At 44.8% G+C, this 19887-nt stretch overlaps 1 protein-coding gene across 1 annotated transcript in view; it reads right to left on the bottom strand.

Annotated features, from left to right (window-relative positions):
• Nucleotides 1–854: 854 nt before the first annotated feature.
• The window catches only part of nlgn1 (neuroligin 1), a gene marked incomplete at its 3' end in the record, with an annotated part of 342002 nt that continues 322969 nt past the window's right edge, over nucleotides 855–19887 (bottom strand). The window contains exons 3-9 of the mRNA XM_079267467.1: nucleotides 15887–16072; nucleotides 8351–8617; nucleotides 7893–8254; nucleotides 6480–6640; nucleotides 3573–3729; nucleotides 1707–1784; nucleotides 855–1451 (exon numbers count right to left, since the gene is read on the bottom strand). Coding sequence (XP_079123593.1) covers nucleotides 855–1451; nucleotides 1707–1784; nucleotides 3573–3729; nucleotides 6480–6640; nucleotides 7893–8254; nucleotides 8351–8617; nucleotides 15887–16072 — 1808 coding nt within the window. The remainder of the gene's footprint in view (nucleotides 1452–1706; nucleotides 1785–3572; nucleotides 3730–6479; nucleotides 6641–7892; nucleotides 8255–8350; nucleotides 8618–15886; nucleotides 16073–19887) is intronic.

The following is a 19887-nucleotide window of genomic DNA, read 5'->3' as shown; positions in this document are numbered from 1 at the left end:
AGAGGGCTTTAAAAGCCTGGTGCTTAGTGTACAGATCTAGATATGTAAATAGGTTCTATACAATAAAATTGTTCCCGATCCTCAAAAATTAATGGATGAAAAGTATCTGACATTTTTTTTTCCTCTTAATGGTTCCATTGTGCATACAGGGTTTCTTTTTTCCTTGAAGTTTCCAGTCCTTCCTTTGCTCTATTCAACAATTGTTTTTGCTTTATCTTACATAGCCTCCATTTATGAAGTTAACACATGCCTAAATTGGTTTGCACCGCATCCACTCTGTGCTGCACAAACAGAGTAATCTGCTGCACGATGCCAAAGGAAAACAATATGTTTTCTTTCTTTTACAAAGTGCTCCCCTCTTCCTACCTCCGAGGCGTGTCTGACGCTCTGTTCTGCTTCCAGATAATACTGTCAGGCAGTCGTTTGTCAAAAGCCTCGAAAGCCATATCTGTTGCTAGAAAGAAAAAGCAGTTTACTGAACCTTGTTTTGCTGCAATATCACAACACAAATAATAATAAAAAAACATCCTCCTTTGTTTTAGCTTGTGAGGTTGTTTTTCTTCTTGTTTGTACTTTTTGATTCTTGTCTTTTATTTTTCTACAAAAACATAATTATTCTTCTTTTTTTTTCCTCTGGCCCAAACCCCAGAAATCCGTGACTACATTCCCTCAGGTATTAACAGGGTGTACAATCCCAGTGTAATTCCATGGGTGTCTGGCAAGTCCAGGCTGGCGTTTCAGCTCCTGACGTATCTATGGTTGACAGCATGTTGGCCTTAAGTTTCTGCTGCTGCAGTGGCGGTAGCTTTTGCCTCAGCCATCAGAGTCCTGCCTGCGTGGGTGCATCCACAGGGCTATACCCGGGTGGTGGAGTGTGAGTGTGGGTGCGGATGCGGTAGGGTGTTATTCTGCCCGCTGCTGGGGAAGGTGTTGAAAGAGTGGAGCGAGGTGAGCCCCCCCATGGTGCTGGGGATCATGGTTATGGTGTTTGGTGTCATAAGAGGGATGTCGTCCGGTGAGCGCCTCATGGCCAGAGTGTAGTCCGGCGGACAGGCAGTCCTCAGCACCACATCGTGCGGGTGCAGTGAGTCGCCCACTCCCCTGCAGTCCAGGTCCGAGTGCTGCTTCATCTGCAGGGACATGATCTCCTCCTCCTGAGTGTGAGCCAGGTCATTGGTGGCGCTCCGCTGGGGACTGCAGCGCCTGTGGACGTCATGCCGGCGCTTGTCCTTCTTGTAGTAAAGGGCGGCGAAGGCCAGAATGTTGAGGAAGAGCAGGGAAGCTCCTACAGCGATGGTCACCGACAGCTCAGTGGAGTAGTCACGCTGGTCCACCAGATGTGGCTGGATGTGGCTGTCCTGGGTCTCGGTGGGGAACGGAGTCGGGTTAGGACGTTTGGTCACTAGAACCTTGGTCTTCGGGGTGCGGTTTGTAGCCTCAGGTGGAGGGATCTAAAGATGGGAAGATTAACTGTCAGAATATAATTGATTTGAAAAGTTTCAACAATGTTCAAGGACAAAAGGAGCATTTGTTCTTCTAGCACTTTAATCTGTATCAGGGTTGGGTTCACAACAATGTAAACATTGCATATTAATATTGCTTTGTTAAGTAGCTTGGGTCTATTTCATAACCTTTTTTGTAAAAGGGAACAACACAGGCAGTTCACTTGAAGAAGCAGGAGGAAATATAGATGGTTTAGTACCAACCTTGGTTGTGGTGGGTATGAGCTGGGTGACCTCGTTGAGGCTGTGCAGATGAGGAACTAGCTCCAACCATAAGTTGACCTGAGGAAAGGGAAGAAAATGGAAAAAAGGGAAACCATTAACTGTCTTCCAACACATTTTCTATTGAAAAAGTCCTTACTTTTCCAAAGTCAAATTTCCCAACATCTTCATAGATTTTCAAACCATATTTGACTTTCTGACTTAAGGTAGGGAGGATGCTGTGAAACACTACGGTGTTTGTGCCCCTGGATATGGCTTACAGTTACGTCTCCCCCAACAGAGTTTGAATCGAGCTTTCTTTTCTCAATTTGAAGCCTTAGCCAACCAGGCTTTATAGTATTGTCAATCCAGCCATAAGAAAACTTGCATTTACTCATTTTGTCCGTTCAGTCCTCTCCTCTCCACTCCTATAAACATCTTGCACTTGGGGCAGAGCTGTTTTGCGTTCAGGCAGCTCTTTGTAGGAGTGTGCGCTCAGTCTTCTTCAGACTTCTTGCCCATCTTTTGACGACAGCATGCTCTCTCACAACGTTTTGGCTGTGCTGCCTGCCTGCTCTAATCACCATCAAAAATACTGCTTCTATGATCAATTTACATTTAGTAATTAAGAATTTCATATTTGAGAAAACAGAATGGGGCAATAGTCTGGAATAAGACTTTTCCATAATCTTTTATTTTTTTGCATACTTATCCCAACCTGAAATAACAAACTAAATACTATACTTTCCCATACTGCGTAGGTTCTGTGCATGTATGAGGAGTGTCTTGAGAAGAGATTACCAAAATCAATATGACATTACATTATAATGAGAAAGCAGTCAACCTGACAATGTGGACCCTAATTTCGCAAATGAATCTCAATGATCCAGAAAACGAAGTAAAATTAGACAACAAATGAGTTAAAACCCGAAGCTTTTTTTCCGGATCAACAAAAGGGCAAGACTGCCTCCCTCATATAGAGTTTGACTGCAGGCAAACAACGCAATAGGATAGCTATAACCTTTGTTTATTAGTCTAGTTACATATTTATAATGGAAGGCAAAGTGACTCATGATTTACAGTAGATACTGATAAAGGCTAATGTGATCTGATTGGTCAGTCGTTGGGTTGTTGACATGTTTGAATATATCCTCTTCATTTGTCCTGGTCCAGAGCAGGTTAGCCAAGTAGCATAGATTAACATTTTAATCTATCATTATTAAAAGTTAGCCAGCACTGAGATACCAGAAAAGTGTATAATAACCCAAATAGCTGGCTATCCACTTCAAATGTTATTATCTAATTAAATGGTTATCAGCCTTAAAGATATGGGTTAGAAGGGGCCTGCTTCGCCTTCTAGTAGATTCAGAAGGCTGCTATCATCAATTCACAGGTTGATCATGGATACGAATACAAGAAGAATACGACCCTCACCTCAAGTGGTGTAATTATGATGGGAGCAAAGGAGGAAGTAAGGTGACATAGTGTAAAGAGCAACAACATCTGTGGAGGGAGGAAGTCTGGGAAGATGGATGGTTCAATACAGGTCCTTCACCCAGAAAACCGCTGTTTGTGTCCCATGTAACTTAACATGACATAACGCAACACGTACGTAAATTAAACAATGCCCGTATTTAAAACATGATCTCCTTAACCTAACCAAGTAGTTTGGTTTCAATTCACACAGTTGTTTAAAACTGTGACTGTGCCACAGTCATGGTGCTGTTTGCACTTTATGAAGCATTAGAATGGAAGTGATAACAACAGATAACAGTCATTTAATGGGCTGGGCTGTGCAAAATCGGTGTATTTCATTCCAGGATGGCTATTACAACGCATTCAAATGCATTTAGTGATATCTAATAGTACCTTGTTGGCACGGTAGTGCTCTTTGACCCGGGGCTTCAGTCCAATGTGTAAGTAGAGCTGGTCTTTCTGGTTGTAGCGTGTCCATGCCACCTCTTCAAAACGATTGGGCTTGGTGTGGATGAACTTGGTGTCCTGGGGAACAGGCTGGTTTGGATCCCTGACAAAAAGAGTAAAGGAGGACACAGCTTCAAATGACAGAATTCACAGAGTGGCAAGATCTGCTGATGGTTTTACAGCAGAACAATGCACTCCCATGAAAGATGCAATCCTCTCCTCACCAATCAGTGACAGAAATGTCACCATGTAGCTGTCAACTTGAGGCACAGGTAAAACTAAAGGTAAACTAAAGGTGGAGGTGAAGTTTTGGGACTGTCTGCTTATTAAAATGTTAATTCTGTCCTAAGTGTAGCTTCTCCCTCAGGCTAATCAGTGTAATTATAAAATACTGGAATGTAGTGCTGAGATGAACCCCCCTAGGTTATCAACAGTTTTTGAGATATCACACCTGATAAAATAAAAAAAGGTCAAAACGGGTATTTTTGCTCACAGTTGATTTGTTTTCGAAAGATTCTGATTGGATGAAAAAGTCTTAAGATAGCTAACAACCTCAGAAGTTTCCCTCATTTTAAGTTTGATTCAAATCCTACATTTTGTTTTAGCATTTCACAGTTTTTAAATGGTGGGTGTCTTGTTGAGAGTGAAGCTATTCATATTTAATTCATAGATAAAAAGAAGCCTCCAGCCAAGCAGTAACTTGGAGTAAAGATGCAGTTAAACCATGCTGATCATTTCCATAAAGCATATGCTTCAGTCGTTGCTATAAACCAAAACAGGAAGTAGCTAGTAAACATTATATACTATCTACTTTTGGTAAACACACAAATGAACTGCAGTGTAAATACAGGTCTGTAACCCCATATGAACCCAGTATATACTGAGGAGCTTACAGAGCACATTCCACAGGGATCCCCCCTTACACTTAACCTGAGTAGAACAGAGCCAGCCATGTGAGCTCTCGAGGCCCATTCAGACCCACTGAGAGCCCCATTGTCTGAGAGCGGCATATGGAGCCAGCCAGACCTCATCAGGAACACGCTTAACCATTCAAATTGGCGGCATAAATCTCCCAGGTACCCGGCATTCCACGTCAATTTTGGGTTATATATGTAGATCATTAGGCCTTTCTCTTCCCCTCGGGCCACTGGGCAGTGCACAGAAAAAGCCAATGTCCCCACATTAAGCTCTCCAAAAACAATTACCGCCATGACTACATGCTCTAAGGCAGCGCGAGAAAGAAGGGGGGGGGGGGGGGAGGATTTTAATTTTGTCCCATCAAGAATGTCACTCCTCAGGCCACTACCATTAATTAAGAATGTATTTGAAGATATGTAGAGGCTATCTGCATCGAATACGAATTACACTGTACAGTCCATAAAACACAATAGCACAATCCACTACTCCTAGTCATCAAGTCTAGGTTACTATTGAGGAAACATAATCACAATGACATTATCAATTAGTTCATGGTCTTAGTTAATGGTAACCGCATGTTGTTAACTGCCGCAAGAGCTATTGCAGAACAACTGGCGACAAAAATAGTTTAAATAACCCTGTGGCAGACATTTGCACTGCTATGTTATGCATATGAACATGTGCTTGTAAATCAGGTTGCTGGACTGGACAGATGATTTGGAAAATACCTTGTTTCAGTCAATAGGCATTCGCTGTCCATTGCCTGTTAGAGCTCATGCACCAGGTCAGTCATCAGACTCTGGCCTTATTGTGAAAACATTCTTATTTGAAGTGTAGTAGTGAGAGAAGGCATTGTGTCAGTCCTGATTTTCTTTATTCAGATTTCTGTCACAAATTCATATTAGTTTGTTTTCATCCTGCCTGCCTGTTTAATGAACTCTCCTGTCATTTCAGGTCCTACCATTCACACCCGATCACCTCTCATTCCCCTCACCTGGTCCTCCACGGCCTTCTCACCTGCAGCCCATTCCCTCATTAGCCCTCACTATTTAGGTCCACTTACTTGCACCAGATTGTCTTGTGTGTGTCAGCCAAGCTCTCCAGCGTTATATATAGTATTGTTCTGATCTGCCTGTTTTCTCGACCTGGGATTTTTGCCTGCCTCTTATTGGATTTGTTTGCCTTTTGGACTGACCTCCCGGTGTTGACCCTGCCTTTTCCAAGTAAATAAATCTATATCTGAATTCTTTCTGAGTCGTGCTCTTGAGTTCCCATACCTGTAATCCTTACAGCTTCGCTTTGTGACATCTTTATTTTCATCCAGCTACTCTACTGTTACTGTCCCACTGACTGAGGTTTTTCTTATGCACATACATACTTGTATGAAGCTGATTAGAAACCTAGTCCCCCTATACATTGCCAAGACACTGGCGCTACCTTGGGAAACCAGATTCCTGCTGTATTCCCCCCACTCCGATCGAATCAACAATCCCAATTACAGAAACCGGCTTTCTCTTATCAATTATCCGGGTCACTTAAACTGGGTTTCTTGTTTATATGACATTTAAAAGGCTTCCTCGGCAACGTGTAGCCCAGTTATTTATGTGCACTGATTGATTGAAATTAATCTCTGCTAGTTCATGATAGCTTGAGAAAAAGATGAAGGTAGCTAATGCAACATTAACTAGTACAAAGGACAAATGCTGGATGTAAGTATAACTGCCAACAAAAGGGTTTAGTCATTCACAGCTAGAGTTCAGCATACACTGAGTTTGAGCTGCAGTTGGTGCACTTAATGCGTAAAGCTAGACCTACATCTGACCTCAATTAACAGGCTTTGACAGAGCTAGGATGGCACTGTCCCGGTCCACAGGGATAACACATAGAAAGTGAGTTGTATCAGCCCTCAGGAGCCACGTTGGAGTGTCATCGTACCCTGTTTTGGCAAAGTTTGTCCAGTAGGTCATGACCACGGCACTGAGCATCACGTCATTCTTGGAGAAGTTGCAGGGAAAAAGCTCTGTTGGACCAATCATTGGTAGCCCAAACACATATGGGATCTCATCTCCATGTGCTGCGTCTGCCCACGGTGGGACCTAATGAGCAGCAGAGGAATCAGATCAGATCAGTATTATTACATTAATGTGACATGGACAGGACACTGAAAGGCATTCTTTTTTCACAGAGTGGGTATTGTGACCATAGACGGATCAACGCAGCTGGAGAAATACAATACATTTGAGAGAGGAAATGAGATACCTTTTTTAACATATCAGGCCCACTATTCATTGTATTACTGAGAGAGACAAAAAGGTGAAAAGTTGAAATACATGTTATGCGCTGTAGCCTGTTGAATGAAGATATGCCAAAAGAAAATGTGGGTTTCATCCCTCCTCTTTCTTTCAGGACTGCTTAACTAGTCATTGTAGCTTTGTATAAGCAAAACACTAAATATGCAGAAAGTAGTTATATAAGTAAAACTAGGAGTAAAGACTAAGGAAGCCCAACTTAGTCAGTTACAATTATGCAATTGGAATAAGATCAGACCTTGTTCTGTGCTATTATGTGCTGTAGCTATCTACTGTCTAAGCTGCCTTCATGTTACGAATCAGAAGCAGATTTCTGCCCAAATCGGACACAAAGAAGCCGATTCTATAACCTTGTGAGGATGTGGCTATAGGCAGTCTGCTTTTCAGTGACTGTTTCATTGTATTACAGTAATTATACAGTCATTGTGTACAACAATTATGTTAGTGCAGTTAAATCCTCCAGGTGTGTTCAAGCTGAGGAAAATTTAAATTTCAGAGGTGGTGCAATTGTATACAAAGTCAATAGTAAGATGCAAACGGATGCTGGTTTGCTGCACATGGTGCAAACTGAGGCAAAGACATGCCCGCATGAAGTGACTATATTTTAACTTCTGAGTCAACTGGTGTGGAGAGAGAACTAGATTTCCTGGTAAATGATGAGATCAGTGCACAGTCGGAGCAGGAAAACACACAAACTGTCTCTTCTTTCAGTTTATTTTAAAAGGTGCTGAATCCCAACGTCTATAATTGAGAGATGTGTGTTAACAGTTCAAACAACGGAAACAGTGTTGAATGGTGGGGAATCAGTGGTGGGGTGCTACCATTACGCAATGACGTATGAGTTCTTTAGATATAAAATGCTGCAATTACCAGTAGTACATGAATCTTACTACTCATATCAGTTTGATCTTAGATTATGGATTTGTTATGATTTTCTTTGTGAGCAGTAACTGAAAGCTTTACCCAAGGAGATGAGGCACAAGCCAGCAGTACTTTGAGACTTTTATCATATTATTGACTATCCATGAACTGGACCCACCTGTTCTGTCTGACAGTGGTGGTAGAAGGCATAGAAGTATGTTGGTGACCCAAAGCTGGAGTGCAGGTCAGCTGTGGCGATAGCCGGTGCCACCCATTGGTGATCGGTGAAAAGGGCCAGCAGTGTTTTCCGGCGTGTCTCTGGGTTGTGTCTGTCAGCCCAGTCTGTGTACATGAACTTGATGGTCTCTCGGAGGATGTCTTTCCCCTCTGGGTAGCCATACAGGTCATCCACAAAGCTGGACACGGCGTAGTCAAAGTCATTAGCCTGAACTCCGTTTTCATTGTCCACAATAAGCTCCACGAACTTAAGGCCCTCGCCCTGGTTAACTCCCAGCATGATATCGTAGTTGAGGAACTCTCCTTGAAAGAGATGGTGCAGAATGGTTGTTAAAAGTACAAATATAAGGCAAGCACATTGTTAGAAATGGCTGTCTCTGAAGCAAAGTGAATTGATACCTTGCTCCATGAGTATCTGAGGGTCATCGGGTATAACATCTCCATCAATAACAGGTCCAAAGGCAATATGGTAGCGGGCTGGCTGGATGTCTTGATCCACCAGCTCCTTGTAATGTTTCCTCTGAAGGCACCCCACCAGCTCCACAGTGTCCTCCAAGTTACAGCCCACCTTACGGGCCAGCATCCGGGCATACTTGGCTGGCTGAAAACTGACAGCCCAGCTGGACAGCGCTGTGCCGCTCTGGGCAATGGCCCTCTGGAACAGTCCTGGAGACAAACAACAGAGCAGGAGACAAAGAAACATATTGAAATTATGGAATCTTTGCTATTACATGAAGTAATATACAACGTATAACTTGAGGAAATCAGGCAGGCGTCGATTAAGTGAAGTAGTCGGACTAAAAATAACTTCTTTTTGAGGCAAGGTGCTAGAAATATTCATCTTACCTTGATACACTTAATAAGGTTTGTCACATTCATAAGTTTCTGTCTGCAGTTTTCAGTCTGCTTGGTTGAAGCGTAAGGCTTATGATATTCTATATGAGTTTCATCGATGAGCCACACCGTTGCACTGGGTGACATGTTCAAGAATCAGGGTTAACGTCATCGTCATTCAGACTATTCACTGGGCAAGTGCACAGCAGAACGAAAGCCGGTTGCATCCGGCTCACAGGTTTAATCAACAAAGCTAATTCCGTCATTCGGCAGCCTGAGCTTGTGTAGTTGTACTTTAGGAAGGTGATCAGTGAAGAGGCTTATAATGCATCTGTCACTGAAAAAAAAGCATGTACAGAAAAGGTCAAAACAACGTGCTAAAGCTTATTAACCTGAGTGCATAGTTTTGTTATTTCACCTATATTTACCTTCGACAAAGACAAAAAAACCCTATTAACCCCTAAATATATAAATGCACACAACTTCTAGCTTATCAGAATTTGAAAACCAGGATGAAGTAACTTCCCACCACTTCATTCAACCTCTGTAAAACGGTCAAATACACAGCCAGAACAGTTTACATGATAACTTTGTAGTAATATGTCTTTTGGACCTGTTGAATCTCTGTTACTGCATCAAACAAATGAATGACTGGATGCAGATAAGTTTGAGATAATTGTCTTTGAACCACAGAAGGAAAGACAGAAGGCTGGCTCTTGTTATGATGTGGGGTGTTTCACGGACCCAAATGCAGACTCAGACAGCAAAGTTCTATTTCAAAACCAAGGTTCGTTTATTTCTCTCAGTCAAGGGAAAAAACAGGAAATGGACAAAGTCAATAGGAGGTGTCTCCACGCCTCCGCCCGGTTCCAAGCCGGAGAGGGACTAATCCTGTGGAGCGGCAGACGAAGCCGACAGGCAAACGTCACTACGGAGGCGCGTCCTCGCGCTCCGCTCGAATCCTTAGCCGGGAAGAGCCCGGTCCGCGTCCGCGGCTGGCAGGATAGTCTGTGTGACACCCGAGGCTCGACACAGGAACGCCAAGACTAAACAGTTGATCTCCGAGGAACGAACTGGAAGGCTTCTACGTACAGGTGAAAACCCGAGGCTCGACACTGTACGGCAGGCAGGTTGAAGAAACGAGAGACAACGTTAGTAACGGGTCTTCAGAGAGTGAACAGCGGGACTACTCACGGGTCGAAATACCAGGTAGGTAAACGGACTGACTGACAACTGGGATGAGAGTGACAGGAGTATTTATGTCAGCTGGAAGCGATCACCGGAGATGAGGCACAGCTGTGCCTACGGAGAGAGGCGCTGCAGTGGGCGGGACTCCTAGGAGGACACTCCTGAGGGAAATACAGCAGAGTTAGACACAAATCCTCACAGTACCCCCCCCCCCCCCCCTCAACGGGAGCCTCCCGGCAAACCGCCAGGCTTATCAGGGTGCAGGCGATGGTATGTGCGGATTAGCTCTGGATCCATAATCCGTGAGCGAGAAACCCAGCATCGTTCCTCCACACCATACCCCACCCAATCCACGAGGTATTGGTAACCCCTACCCCGTCGGCGGACATCCAGGAGACAGTTGACCGTGTAAACCGGACCGGCTTCGATGAGTCGGGGGGGTGGAGGGGGTTCGGCCGGAGGGTTCAGAGGACTGGAGTGAACGGGTTTGAGCAGAGACGCATGGAAAACAGGGTGGATCCTCATGGATTGCGGGAGCTTGAGCTTGACCGTGACCGTGTTGATAACGGAGACAATGGGCAACATCAATGAACGGGCCAATGAATCTGGGAGAGAGCTTCCTGGATTCAGTGCGTAGGGGTATGTCCTTGGTGGAAAGCCAGACCTGTTGGCCGGGAAGATAGGTGGGGGCGGGTGTGCGGCGGCGATCAGCCAGACGCTTGTTCTGTTCGGAAGAACGAAGTAGGGCGGCACGAGTCTCTCTCCAGACTCTTCTGCATCGGCGCTGGTTGATCTGGACAGACGGGACAGAGATCTCGACCTCTTGGCTGGGTAGAAGGGGAGGTTGGTAGCCAATGGAGGCCTCGAAGGGGGAGAGACCTGTTGCCGTGGAGGTATGGCTGTTGTGTGCGTACTCTAACCAGGCCAAGTGACGACTCCAGGATGATGGATTTGCCGCCGCTACACATCGGAGCATGGCTTCTAGCTCCTGGTTAAGCCTCTCTGTCTGCCCATTGGTCTGGGGGTGAAAACCGGAGGAGAGGCTAGCAGTGGCACAGAGGCTGCGGCAGAATGCCTTCCAAACTTGGGAGGAGAACTGAGGACCCCGATCAGAAACAATATCCATAGGGATGCCGTGGAGTGTAAAGACATGTTGAACTAACAAGTCTGCGGTCTTGCGGGCCGACGGGAGCTTGGGAAGGGGAATAAAGTGAGCCGCCTTGGAAAACCGGTCCACGATGGTCAGGATGACAGTGTTGCTCTCGGAGGGGGGAAATCCGGTGACAAAGTCCAATGCCATATGCGACCAAGGCCTGTGGGGAACCGGCAGAGGTCGTAATAGTCCGACAGGGGGTCTGTGCGAGGCCTTGTTGCGCGCACAGGTGGTACAGGCCAAGACGTAAGCTCGGGTGTCATTGTCCAAAGATGGCCACCAGAAGGAGCACCAGAGCCAGTTGATCGTACGTCTTATCCCAGGGTGGCCGGAGAGACGGGAGTCATGAGCCCATTGTAGGACCTGGGAACGGCCGGAAAGGGGAACGAACAGACGCCCTGGAGGACCACCTCCTGGGTCTGGCTGGGTCTGCTGAGCCTCCCGCACTGCAGACTCTATCACCCAGGTGAGGACCCCTAGGACACAGGCGGGTGGAACAATTGTGTCTAGCGCTGGGTTAGCCTCGTCTGGGGAAAACTGATGAGAGAGGGCGTCGGGCTTGATGTTCTTACTCCCTGGGCGGTAGGTGATGGTGAAGTGGAAACGGGCAAAGAACAGAGCCCAGCGGGCTTGGCGGGAGTTCAGTCGCCGGGCAGAATGGATGTATTCCAGATTTCGGTGGTCGGTCCACACAATGAACGGGTGGACTGACCCCTCCAACCAATGTCTCCATTCCTCCTGAGCCAGCTTGACGGCCAGTAACTCCCGGTTGCCCACATCATAGTTCCGCTCGGCCGGGGACAGGCGGCGAGAGAAAAAAGCACACGGGCGGAGCTTAGAGTCAGTGGTTGAGCGCTGAGACAATACCGCGCCTACTCCGGTGTCTGAGGCGTCCACCTCGACCACGAACTGGCGGCTCTCATCTGGCTGCACTAGGATGGGGGCTGAGGTGAATCGTTCTTTGAGGATGTTAAACGTTCGGTTGGCCTCGGAGGACGAGGAAAAATCCACCTTAGAGGAGGAGTCTGGTTAGGGGTGACGCCGTCTGACTGTAGTTCCGAATGAACCGGCGGTAGAAGTTTGCAAACCCAAGGAACTGTTGGAGCTTCTTCCGGTTAGAGGGGACCAGCCACTCTGTGACCGCCCTCACCTTCTCTGGGTCCTTGCAAATCTGACCCTCAATGATGAAACCCAGAAACTGTACGGAGGTGACATGGAATTCACACTTATCGGCCTTGATGAAGAGCTGGTTCTCCAGTAAGCGCTGAACAGCGTCCTGAGAGTATGTAGGGTGGTCGAAAGCTCTCCGAAAGGCCTCCAGGTACTGTCCAAAAGAAACTGTATCCAACGGGTTCTGGGTGAACCAGGCCTGGGGCCCAGTCGAGAGCACGGCCATGTAACAACCCGGTCAGATAGGCAATCCTCGAGCTGTCCGATGCAAACGTGCGGGGCCGCTGGTTAAACACAAATGTCGTCTGGAGCAGGAAACCTCTACATGCCCTCATGTCTCCGTGGAAAGGTTCAGGAGATGGACCAGATGACTCACGGACCAGTTGCATGTCCCCCGCCGTAGAATCCAGGGGGGAGGGACGGGGCTGTGAGAGTCCCTGCACCATGCTGCCGATCTCACCCACCTGAGATCCGATGGCTTGCTGGGATCCCCGCATATCATGGAGCAGATGGTGTTGCTGTCCCAGAAGAACTCCTTGGTTTGTGATCGCCACCTGCAGGGGATCTGCAGGTGGAGATCCTGCTGCGGCTGCTGGGTCCATTGTTATGGTCAGTCTGTTCTGTTATGATTTCAAAACCAAGGTTCGTTTATTTCTCTCAGTCAAGGGAAAAAACAGGAAATGGACAAAGTCAATAGGAGGCGTCTCCACGCCTCCGCCCGGTTCCAAGCCGGAGAGGGACTAATCCTGTGGAGCGGCAGACGAAGCCGACAGGCAAACTGTCAAACGTCACTACGGAGGCGCGTCCTCTCGCGCCGCTCGACTCCTTAGCCGGGAAGAGCCCGGTCCACGTCCGCGGCTGGCAGGCAGGCTGGATCGTCTGTGTGACACCCGAGGCTCGACACAGGAACGCCAAGACTAAACAGTTGATCTCCGAGGAACGAACTGGAAGGCTTCTACGTACAGGTGAAAACCCGAGGCTCGACACTGTACGGCAGGCAGGTTGAAGAAACGAGAGACAACGTTAGTAACGGGTCTTCAGAGAGTGAATACCAGGTAGGTAAACGGACGGACTGACAACTGGGATGAGAGTGACAGGAGTATTTATGTCAGCTGGAAGCGATCACCGGAGATGAGGCACAGCTGTGCCTACGGAGAGAGGCGCGGCAGTGGGCGGACTCCTAGGAGGACACTACTGAGGGAAATACAGCAGAGTTAGACACAAATCCTCACAGCTCTCACCTTAACTTCCTGTCTCTCATGAATAAGAATGAAGCCAGAAGTCTTGGTGTTCCTCTGGATATTACATTACAATAGCAGGTGATATTAGAAAAGCCATGGCTGACCACATTCAGGTCAAAGCTATAACTACGCTATATTACGTGTAATGGCTTAAAACATATTTTTTTAGCTTAGCTTTTAAATAGCCTACATTTAAACTGGATGGTGAGGTTTTGTCCCTATCTTTTCGATATCTTGCCTTTACTTTTTAATTGTTAATATTTTATTCATGTTTGTATTGTTCTGTGACGCACTTTGAACTGCCCCACTTATGAAATGTGCCATACAAATAAAGCTGCCTTGCCGAGTCAGTGGGCAGAACACATGCGAGATATAGGTTGCTATTGGCAGTGCAAATTACGTTGCCGCGGATTTAAACAAATTTGGTATGACCCGACAGGTGAGGGTCTCGTGACAGACAGCCCTCACCTGTCAGGTCACACCAAATTTGTTAAATCCGCGGCTAAAAATAGTTCCAAACAAATGCACTATTTCCTCCTGTTTGAGTGATATTGTCTAAAAACTACAGTGCTCGGCTGTTTTAGGAAATTACTAAGCCTTTTTTTAAGAATAGAAATTTCTGTCCCATTGTTAAATCTTCCCAGCGACTCAGTGAGCTTGGAGCTGAGAGCCACAGATGGGTTAGGAAAATCAGAGTTCTGAGGAAAGGATCAACACATTGTTGATTTTGGTGCTGAAGAATAACACTAGCCTTATTCTTTAGATGACCTAAAGTCCGAAGGAGTTTACATTTATCTCCATGTGCTTTATCACACAAAGATTCAAAACTTTTCCCCCTTTACTTAATGTTGTACCTGATTATTTACATGAAGTAGCATTTATTTGAATGTTACCGAGATAGATTTTTTTTAATCAAATTTTTGAATGTAAAATTGAGTGCGTCTTTAAAACCTGTCCAATCGCCTCCTTGTAGTCGTGGTGCATTTACACCAAGCATGCGTGGAGCAGTTTATATGTTGTACTTTTAGGAGTGTTTCGTCTCGTAGTTTGTTTGACCAGGTGACAACAACACTCTTTGAATTTATCTCACTATCACAGTTGGGTGTTGTAGTTATAGTTAAAAGCAGAGTTGATCATATTGAGAAACAAGCAAGAGGATGCTAGATAGATGGACGTAGCTAGCAGTACTAGCTCCAAATGTTGCTCAATCTAGCAAGTCGGCAACACAGTTCCTTCAGGACTCCCTCCAAAGCCACTCACCCAAAACGATCATTATCAACATTAACAACCAACATGGCTATTGTTAGTACTCACAGCTGTCAAGCTATCAGCTTGTGGAAGACTCTGGTGACAAGCTATTATTTTTTTGTCACAGCAATTATATTCATTGATTGCTGTCAGGATGTAATGAGGATTTCAACAAACATATCAAAAATGTTGCTGCAGAAGATTACCAAACCTACTTTTAAATGCAGGAAAAGCAGCTCATGTATGCAAAGAAACACTTCGCTCAAGACACACAATCATTAAGAACCCACAACCCGCCGGCGGGATGGAAAAGCATGTTTTCCTACAAACAATTGCCAAAACTACACCATTTATCATAAACAGAAGCTGGTCCTTGAAGACATCATGTTTGACGAACGCTTCCAGAAATGCTTAAAATTGTGCTATTTCATTACAAATATTTTCAATATTCTACATGTAGAAGTTTGCCCCAAATAAACGGTTTACTTTCAACAGATCCTATAAAAAACATGAAATGCTGCACTCCTCAGCGCAACTAGGAAGCTATGATTGATTCGGTGAGACTAACAGTCACGTGACAAGAACTCAGTGAAAATTTGAATGAATGGCAGGCTGCTGAACTCAGAGCGGAGAGGAGAGGCTGGAAGTACAGGTTGCAAAATGTGAATAACTTAACATATAATGCATGCGGAGTGTCCATTGTTGGATATAGAATCCATTCATTTATTCATTTTTGTAAAATATATTGTCAAAGAAATTCAACTTGTTTTTTTCTTTTTTCATGATTTATGGCATTGTTATACTGCACAACAGACATTTTTGACTTCTCTCTACCTCTAGCCATGATTGTGCTGTTTCCATAGAGGAGCAGGACTTGCATATTGCAGTAAAAATTAAGGCCACAGAGAGAAAAATGTGACGGGAGCAAAAACAGCCCAAAACTAAACAGTATTGGGTTTCCTCTGCACCAAGCTCTCACCAGGTCACACACGACTGAGGTGCACATACAGTACTGCATGCATTGTATATTCATGAAGGTCCCACGTGAACTCCTCGGTGACTCAGGATCTTTACCTTTGGTAGAGTTGCTCCAGCGGTTGCCCTCGGAGTAGTGGGACAGAGTGAGCAGGTTGACGCAGGAAGCCCCAGCGCCGGAGCCAAACACAGTGATACGTAACGGGTCGCCGCCGAATGCAGCAATGTTCTCACTGGTCCAACGCAGAGCCTGGATCAGGTCCAGCAAGCCGTAATTCCCTTTGGCGGCCTGGTCCCCTGTGCTCAGGAATCCTGCACGAGAGGACAAAGAACAGGAGATGTTAGTTGTATCCTTCTTTTCATTGCTATTCGTGTCTTAAGCAGAAGGGTTCAGTAGCAATAATGATTACTTCACCCAACCAACAACTGACATAAATTTATAAAAGAGATTTAATGACTATCATGTATAGCATTTACTAGGGGTGGGAATCGCCAGAGATCTCGCGATATATTATCGCGATACTTGGGTCACGATACGATACTGCGATATTATCACGATACTTTCACGATATTGCGATATTCTGAGTATTGTGATAACATATATTGCGATTTATTACTTTTTTCAACTTCAAATTATGTCCCCAAAGGAAAACTGTGTCAACAACATGTTTTATCTGAGTTCTTTCTCTGATGTCTCCATCTTTGTTTCGACCAACTTCCTACCAATCACGCACGCTGACCTCACCAGAAAACAACTCAGCACCATCTAGTGCAGGGGTTCTTAACCTTTTTGACCTCGGGGCCCAACTTTTCAAGTACAAAGTGTACTATATGACTATATGCATCAAAAGTGTCAGACAACCTGTAGGTCATACAGAAACAGAGCAGTGGGCCTTTGGAGTCAGTAAAAATGTAAGACTTTTGTCCGCATAAAATAAAAAAGTATCTTTCAGTATAAATAACTGCCGGTGGCTGTATCTGTACAGGTAAAGGACAGTATAGGGCTGTAACTACACTATCATTGAACAACTGCCTCAAATTTGAAGAAGATTGGACAAAGTATGACCATTCTACAGTGTTTCTTCCAGGCGGAGCTCTAAATGGACATTTGGAGACCCAAATGGACACATGGTAACCACATGATATTCTGACACACTAAAGGTGTTTCTCCCGTTATATTTTGATATTATATTATTTTCCTTTTATTATTAGCCTTTGCAAATTGCAAAAACTATGTATATATGGTCGAAGACATGGTGTGTGAGTAGCGGACTTGCTGTGCTTAATGGCTGCGACCGAGCGCACAATCGAGAATAGCTCAGTTACGCAAACGTTGGTTGACAGCTTATGGAAGAGGAGGATAAGGTTTGTACTATAAGTACTAGCGTTTTCTGAAGGCAGTAGCTCCATGGTAACATCCGCTAGCACGTTGTCGGGTCTGTAATGTGTCTTTTTCCGTCTAAATGCTGCAAGATATACGACTTGCAGCGGTTATGGCGACTTTGGACAGTGTGTGTGTGGGCTCCTTTTGTGGAGAAACCAAAAGAAATGAAAGAAAATCAATGATTTCTTTGCAAAGATGAGGATTTTGGGCATGCTGGGATACCAAACACGGACATGTTTTGTGACGTATTTGCGCAAACAAGCCGTAGGAACGGAAGGGGAGGGGATCGAGGATGCCGGTGTTGAACAGGCAAAACCCTTGTTAAATAAATGAGATGATACAATGTGATGATCACAAAGACATTTATTATCATGTGTATGTAAACCTGCATACACAACAAGAAGCCCAACAGGCTTTCCCACGAGCGTTGGATGTTTCGTCGCTTGGTGTCGCTTTATTTTTGAAGGCTTCAGAGCTTCGTTTGATAGCATTAGCCCACATTCCACACACTGAGCCCTCGGCTCTGCCTCGTTGCCTCCGTTCACAAAGCCGTACTTAAGAAAGTCAGGGTTGTACTTGCGCACACATTTAGACTTTTGGGGGGTATGGCACCACTGTCGTCTTCATTTTTTCTTTTTAATAACTTATCCATAACTTTCGCTACAGGCTAGCGGCTAGCTGAGTGTCTTCTTCTGCTTATTGCAGCTTGTTAAACAACTGACTGACGCATTACCGCCACCAGGTGGTGGGAAGCTATATTGTAACTGAGCGTCTCATGGATAACAGTAATATCTCTGGTGTCTTCAATTGATAACCTATGCGGTCCCGCGGCCCTCGCGGCCCACAGGTGCAAAACTGAAAGTTTTCCGCGGCCCTCTAGGTGGCGCACTTTGGAAATGTTCTGTAAGAGCATCAGACCATAGTCCATAACTATGTATCTATGTAATTATCAGAAGCAGGACCCTGCGAGTTATTGATTTTGCTCCTACAGTGTCACCACAAGGCCCACATTGATAGATGAGAGGGAAGAAGACATGATTTCAAATAGATAACTCGTTCTCACTGCTAACACTTGGTCAGTGTCCCTCGGCGTCTGATACCAAAGCACTGAGGCACTCTTTAGTGCCTGTATTGCTTTCAACTAACTCTAATGTAAAGCCGTCTTCTGACGACGTGGATCATTAGACGCTCACAGGAACTGATGGAGTGTGAAGATGTAAGACGTCTGCTTTGGGAGGAGGTAGGGACAGTTTTGTTACGTAAGTAAACCTCAAAACAAAATAAACCTTTGTCCAAAACTCACATTAGAGGGGAACCTAGAGGGGAACCCAGAGGGTTTGAGAGGGTTTGAGACGCAGGGCAAGTTGGGAATGAGATTCAGATAAAAAGTAAAAATGTCAAATCATTTGAGGAACTTTCTCATTTTGGAAAAACAGTGAATTATCCAGTATAAAACGAAAAACATGAACACCATCAGGGACACAACTATTTAACGATATATGTTTTTAACTTATTTAAAAAATCTACTTTTGAAACATCCAAGCATAACTACATGACGAGGCATATTCCTCCTTTGTAAAAGGAAAATTAACAAGCCTGGCTGTTTAATAATTTGCTGCAATAAAACAAGAGTTATTGCCCCGTAGGGCCACTTAAAGCATGGATACGCTAAATATAACACTGACGGGGAGAGACGTGTCTAAACCTATGATCCAACCTCAAATAGAACATACAGAAAGATGATGACATAGAGTCGTGTGCCACAACAAAAGTTCTTTGCTTTTTAAAGACCGAAACCGATTTGTTTTCTCGAAGCAAAGACATCAAATTAATAACTTCCAAAATCCTCTCAATTGGCCCAAAATAATCAGTTGTTGTAAGTCGGTTCCTTTTCTATTTTCAGAGAAAAAAACATGTTGTGATGGAGAGTTTTTAGCATCTAACCGTATATAATTACAGTTCAACCCCACCAGTGCTGACTTTAGGTCTTTTTATGTTGTGATAAATGTGGAAATGCACATTGATAACTTATGTGTTTACTAGTCACCTTAAGTACAACACACATCGGCCATATGGTCAGTGACGGGCACAGCAGGGCTGACTGTGTGTGGAAATGGACCGAACGTCTTCAGCAAATGTCATGTGCTTTTTCAAATGGTGATGCTATTAAAGGATGGTTTATTACAACCTACTCATTGTTGTAGTTTTGTATTGATTGAGGTAACATTGTACCCACCAAAGGAATTTTAACTAAAATGTCAGATTGGGGAAGAGTCAGACTGTAAAACAGGTTTAAACAAGACAAAATGAATCCAGCTTTCTGTAAGAAAAACAAAACAACACGTATAAAGAAACTACAGTCAGTGTGGAAGGTCAAAACTTTCAAGCAGTGTCGCCGTGTTCCCAGAGCTGAGCAATGAACATGGGGAGCACAATTTTAAAAATCACCCGTAAAATACAAAAATAACACCCGAGTTTTGATAAACTGGTCTAAACTGCAACTTAATGCAACAAATAATAATAATACAAGCAATCATACATGCTTTAAATGTCTGGTCTTTTTTCTGGGCTGATGTAAGACATTAACATGCATTACATGTCATTCTATATGCAAGTCCTTCCTCCATCCCAGCATCAGTCTTACTCCACCTCCATCTATTCCCCCTGTCCAGTTAAAGCTCTCAGGTACTCCTGCTCAATGCGGTTGCATAAAGATCCAGTGCCGGCGAGATCTGCATGTTCT

Source organism: Melanostigma gelatinosum (genome assembly GCF_949748355.1).
Source record: "Melanostigma gelatinosum genome assembly, chromosome: 4".
Lineage (NCBI taxonomy): Eukaryota > Metazoa > Chordata > Actinopteri > Perciformes > Zoarcidae > Melanostigma > Melanostigma gelatinosum.
This window is presented reverse-complemented; position numbering and strand designations above follow the sequence as displayed.